Raw genomic sequence first — 6,000 nt, 5'->3', positions numbered from 1 at the left:
AGAAAATGTCAGCAGTGTGACTTCACGACTTCTCATGGCCGCCATACAGCGTATGGATAACACTGCGAACCATATTGTTGAATAAAATTACACTGACTTTGCAAATTGTACGAATCAGTATATTTATCAAATGAATGGCACCATGTTATAGCGAAAAACAGGTACTATTCGTTTAAAACAATACGTTTGGTTAGCATATTACCTATTGTTTAGTTATCGGCTATGCGTCGATTTAAAAGACACTTTTTGTCTGCAGTGGCAACAGCAGATGCGAGACACGTTTGATGAGTGTGTGAGGGATTTATTCTGTTACCGATCGCATGTTTTGGTTTCTCCTTTAATGTGGTGTTAAGTAACGGTTTTGTGTATACTTTTAGAAGTAAAAGTGTCCATTTGTTTCATAATATGGGTATGATTTCTTTCACACTTTTATTCTGTGGGAACGTGATAATTGAATTATTTATTTCTATAAAATAGTATTTTCCGATCAATTATATTATATTTCTTATTTTGAAACTATAGAATGTAGCTATATTCTTCTCGTCAGCATTCTGCGTTAAAATTGTTCGGAAAAACAGGGAAATATATTTACAACTATTAAGAATAAATGCTAAATTTCGAAGTAATTGCAGTGTGAATAAATAGCATTATATCTAAATTCTTTGAATAAGTGAAGTTGGTGTTAACCTTTTTAGTTAAAACATTTTATTTATAAGTAAAGAAATTAATTGAGGTTAAAAAAATTTTTTCTAAAAAAGTCATGATCAGTGACAATTCTTGTTTAGGGACAGCCCGGTGCAATGTGTAGAGTTGCAAAGCGATCTTTTCTTCCTAGACCTTCCCTTCCTTCTCCTTTCCTTCCTGTTCTTCTTAGAATATCTGAGAGGATTAAATACTAATAAGCCTACTGTTTTCTCACGCAAGAATAATATAATTGTCAAACTATATAACAGCTTGTGAAATTAAGCGTTGTTTACATAATTAAATTGGGTGCTTATCATTATAGTAATTATGTGATTTGTTGAACAGGTTGGAGCCTGAATGAAAATACAGTTTTCTGATCAGAGTAGTATTAAGTAATTAAAAGCAGCTAAATATTAGAGTACAACATATTGATAACTTCCTAAGGAACAGATGACAGTTCAGTGAAACTGCAAAGTATCAATTGTAATGTTTGTATTAGCCTAATACTTTGATTCTAATGGTAAAATACATGACACTGGCTTTAAAGGATTATCCTGATTTCAGCAGATTATAATGCTTTCCTGATGAACCTTTCTGAAGAATTTTTATTGCAGGCCTGATTATGCTGTTGGTGTAACACACAAGGCAGACAGAATGATAAAAATATGAATTATTTTGTTTGACAAATAGTATTTGTGTTTATTTGGTTTTGTCTTGTCATTGTTTGTGTAGTTTCATATTTATCAATGTGTAAATATATATCATCTGAAATTGATGTATTTGATATATTATGAAAAATATGCTCTTCTTTCAGGTGGAATTTTTAGTTATTTCAAGAATTTGCTTGGAAGTCGAGAAATGAGAATCCTTATATTGGGCTTAGATGGGGCTGGGAAAACTACTATTTTATATAGGTTGCAAGTTGGAGAAATAGTTACAACAATTCCAAGTAAATTTTTAAATTTTTATTCCTTCATATGTGTATGTATTTACCACAAAATACTTATATTCTATTATGAAAATTTCCCCAATTTCTTTAATTATTTCCATGGTGTATGTTCTTTTTCAAACTGATTATCAAATAGGATTTATATGATTAAGTTCGGTACTTTTCCAGTTTGCTGGCGCAAGCGATAAAGTCGCCAAAAACAGTACTGCCGAAGCCAGATAGAATATCCTCGCTGGTAACCTTTTACGCCTCATTTTCAAAACAAGTCACAGCCATTTCTTATCAGATTGATTGTTTCTTTCAATACTGGCATGCAATTACATAGAATTTTTACTCAGATAGTTCAGTTTTATGCCCAAAGGCCATTCACAGTAATTAATCAATTAGGATGCAATCACATTGGTTATCCGAAGGCGAAACTACAGAAAATGCAAAGTTGAGGTTTAAATTCATCAGTTCTAATGAGAATGCACTAGCAAAGTAAAGCACTGCGGTTTTACATAATTTCTGAGTAAGCTATTCGTACAAGCATTTAAATTTGTATTCCAAATTAAGATTCAACTTGAAATAAATGTAGATAATTACTGAGATGTTTGTAGCGTAGTTTACGTAGGATGAGATACGAGATCACTTGGGATTACATGATGTGAAACGGCGAATCAGGATGCTGTACCAAAGCATGTAATAAATTCTTAAATTAATGTCTTTTGTCATAATTTTAAATGATATTAAAATGTTTATGCTTTCAAAATAAGAATTTCTCAGAACTAACATTTGTTAAAATTTTTTATGTGTATACTGTGTGTTGTCGCCAATAAAGTCTGCTCGGCAAGATTTGCGCCGGCGAAACAGAAAAGTACTGTTAAGTTCACATTAATTGCTGAAGCTATATTATATTGTGATTAAACATGTTGTTTGAAAAATGTTTCAGCTATTGGCTTTAATGTCGAACAAGTGACATTTCGGAATTTGAAGTTCCAGGTTTGGGACCTAGGTGGTCAAACAAGTATCAGGCCCTATTGGCGATGCTATTATTCTAATACAGATGCTATAATTTATGTGGTAGACAGTGCGGATAGAGATCGACTTGGAGTGTCAAAGCATGAACTGGTGTCAATGTTAGAGGTTTGTTGTTTCTATAATTATAAAATTATGGTCATGCTCCCATATTTGTAGTATACAACAAGGGGAAAAAATACTGTTTAAGTTACAAAGTACATGCTAAAAGAGAATTAGATGTAATGTTATAAAGTAACTGTGGCTCATCCAGTACAATTTTCCTATGTTGAGCATGTGAACTTGAATGCATATTTTGGACTATTGTAACTAAATGGAAGGATGGAAGTGGTCTGTAGAGAAACGGGCTTGTGTTCTCATAGTACTGATTACATCTGATTTGTGCTTTTTACAATGCAGATATATATTAGTGAATTTGCTGGAGGTCATACACTTCTTCCTCGGGCACACAGCATTTTGCTCTTCATTGTTCCCATATGCGTACTTATCGAAGGAAGTAGATGCTAGTAATATCCTACTGTATATAATTTATCATCCAGACTAGACTCTCACTCTCTATATCATGTTTAATAAAGAGGTAATGTTATATGTTTATGGTATAAATTATTTAATATGAATTGTTCTTGGTATATATTTTCTGCCGATATGGGGGCACTACCATATTCATGTTTTAAAATTTTATCAATAATTATGCTATCTGTATATATTTGTTATGGTCATAGGGTGATATCAATTTCAGTTCATTTTAATATGTCTCTCTCTCTCTCTCTCTCTCTCTCTCTATATATATATATATATATATGTGTGTGTGTGTATATATATATGTAAGAAAAATAAAGAATATGTTAAAGATTCAACTAGCAACGTAATTACCTCTGTACAGTTGTTCCTTTTACCCTCTTCATGTAAGATAATGTTGGAGGCTCTCATTTTATGAGTGTGTGTAATTTGTTTTTTATTATCATTATACTTTTTTTATTGTGGAATGTATTAGTGCAGTTCTCAAAGGCCAGTTACGTTATGCAAGGAACAGAGGCCTTTTCAAGTAACTGCCTAGGCACTCTGGGCCACCACTGCAGAGAACACACTGGTTAGCTCAAGGGGACAGCCCTATTGATAGATATGTTTGTTTTGAAGTATTGCGAGGTTTTCCAGTATGGTAAAATAAAGGAATTGTAAATAAAAGATAACAACAGTGAAACCATAATTTCTGAAACTGTTACTCCTATTATATTTATGGTGTTAAAATAAAATTTATCAATATGGAAATTAGTATCCTAAATATTAACGTGCATTACATTTAATTATAAGTAATGATTAAGTAAAAGTTTATTTTATGATATTCTGTGATAACAAGAACCTTCCCTGAAGAATTAGGATTATGTGAACTCTCAAACAAAACAACGTGTGGACTAAAATGCTGAAAAATTCAATAGAACTCTAAAAATTAAAATTTATAAGTTATATTTTTACAGGATCAAAATTGTATGAATTTTTTTTTTTTTTTATTTTTTTTCCCCATTTGCTAGTGCTTTGACGCTTTTTTTTTTTTTTTTTTTTTTTTTTTTTTTTTTTAAGGTTTCTCTGTTGCTACGCCTTTTTTCTTCTTGAAGGAGGGGAATATGTAAGAAAAATAAAGAATGTGTTAAAGATTAAATTAGCAACATAAATTTCCCTTCTCTATTCTAAAAATAGTAACCTCTCTCTGCACTGCGTCATTTCGAGACTATTCTATGTCATATGACTCTTACATGATTATGATGATGTAAACTGAACTAAAACTCAAGCAGCCAATAATAATTTTACAGCAATATTAACTATCCAATCAAAATGCTTTGAGAACCAAAACAAACTCAGTCTGACTTGAGATTTCATCCTGAATATTATGCACTTGCTTTCTATGCTTTGGCCTGGCCGCGCTGTAGTCTGTCTGCTCTTTCCTTCTTATTGCAAAATTTATCTAAAATGTAACATCTCTTGGAACAGGCACATTTAATGTGCCAATTTGTGTGTAGTTGCAACATTTTTCCGAAAATAAAACTGAAGATTTAATTTACCTTCGCCTCCAATTTCCTGGTCATTGCTTCCGAGTCCTGAATTTATTACATATAAATATATATAATGCAAAATTTTAAAAACATTTATTGGTTCAGAAACAGACTTATGTATTTACTTCTTGTGTTGCGCCAACCCTCTAATTGACGATGCAGCAATAGATGTAAATTTATTTTATCCTTTTCAATTTTTGGTTTTAATATTTTTTGTACCTGTCATGCAGTTTGCCTTTGTGCTTCTGGCTTGTTCTGAGCTGAATATAGGAGGAATTTTAAATATATTTTTATTAATTTTCAATTTATTTTGCATTATTACCATCTCCTGCTGCTGCTTTTCATAATTGTAATAGGTTTTCCACGAGTGCTTTTATTTTGTATTTATTCATATATATGTAATACAGTCAAAAGTCGTTAATCCCCCTCGTCGGGATTTCGGCGATTCCGGATTATCGATTTTTCCGTATTATAGATCATCAGATTAAATCTCGTAAGATGGCATGCAGTCATAAAGAGCAATTATGCTCTAAAGAGTATCAAAATTTACAAAAACAAAAAAAAAAAAAAAAAAAAAAAAAAAGCTTCATATTTATTTGTTTACTTTATTAAACATTTCTTTCAATGTAAGTTGTTTAAGTTGCTTCGTTTTATGTGATAATACTTTCTCTTTAATTCTATAAACAGACATAATTTCTTGTTCAGTTACAAAATTCCGCTGTTCAAGTCCCGTAATTGCTGTGCCAAGAATACCGATTAATTTGTCAATTGAAATTTTTTCGTTTTCACTAACCTCTTTGTAACCTTCTTCGTGTCTTTATCTATTTTTTGCAGCAATTCCACTTTTTGTTTGATGGACATCGAAACATACTTTCGTTTTGTAGATCCTTTGGGAGCTCCAGCATCGGAAATTCTATTTGACATAATCGAAAGTTCAAGTTTACTTTTATAAAATTGCTCTTACAGTCTGCAAAAAATAACACCATTTTACACCATTTTTATTACAATATGACCTGAATTGATCATTATCATATTCTCGCCCATTGTTAGTCCTAAAGTATTTCAACCTAAGGTTCAAAGATCTTTCCGCACGTTCTATATGCCTTTCAAATACTTCAAACACTTGACTTTTCTCCACAATGGAGTACACTACCACGTAACGAGAATATTCGTCAATAAAGGAAACGAAATAACGTTCACTATTCCTACCTGGAATGTTAATAAGTCCCCGTACATCAGAAAAAACCCTTTCAAGCGGCCTCTTTACTTGAATACCTTCTAAGGGTATATAGGAGATTCGTC

At 31.7% G+C, this 6,000-nt stretch overlaps 1 protein-coding gene across 1 annotated transcript in view; it reads left to right on the top strand.

Annotated features, from left to right (window-relative positions):
• The first annotated feature begins 260 nt into the window (after window positions 1–260).
• The window catches only part of Arl1 (ADP ribosylation factor-like 1), a 40,288-nt gene continuing 34,548 nt past the window's right edge, over window positions 261–6,000 (top strand). The window contains exons 1-3 of the mRNA XM_035370388.2: window positions 261–409; window positions 1,499–1,633; window positions 2,565–2,758. Coding sequence (XP_035226279.1) covers window positions 406–409; window positions 1,499–1,633; window positions 2,565–2,758 — 333 coding nt within the window. The 5' untranslated portion in view covers window positions 261–405. The remainder of the gene's footprint in view (window positions 410–1,498; window positions 1,634–2,564; window positions 2,759–6,000) is intronic.

The sequence above is a fragment of the Stegodyphus dumicola genome, chromosome X1 (assembly GCF_044657685.1).
Source record: "Stegodyphus dumicola isolate Sdum_Otavi_A_Nest chromosome X1, ASM4465768v1".
NCBI classification, from domain to species: Eukaryota; Metazoa; Arthropoda; class Arachnida; order Araneae; family Eresidae; genus Stegodyphus; species Stegodyphus dumicola.
This window is presented reverse-complemented; position numbering and strand designations above follow the sequence as displayed.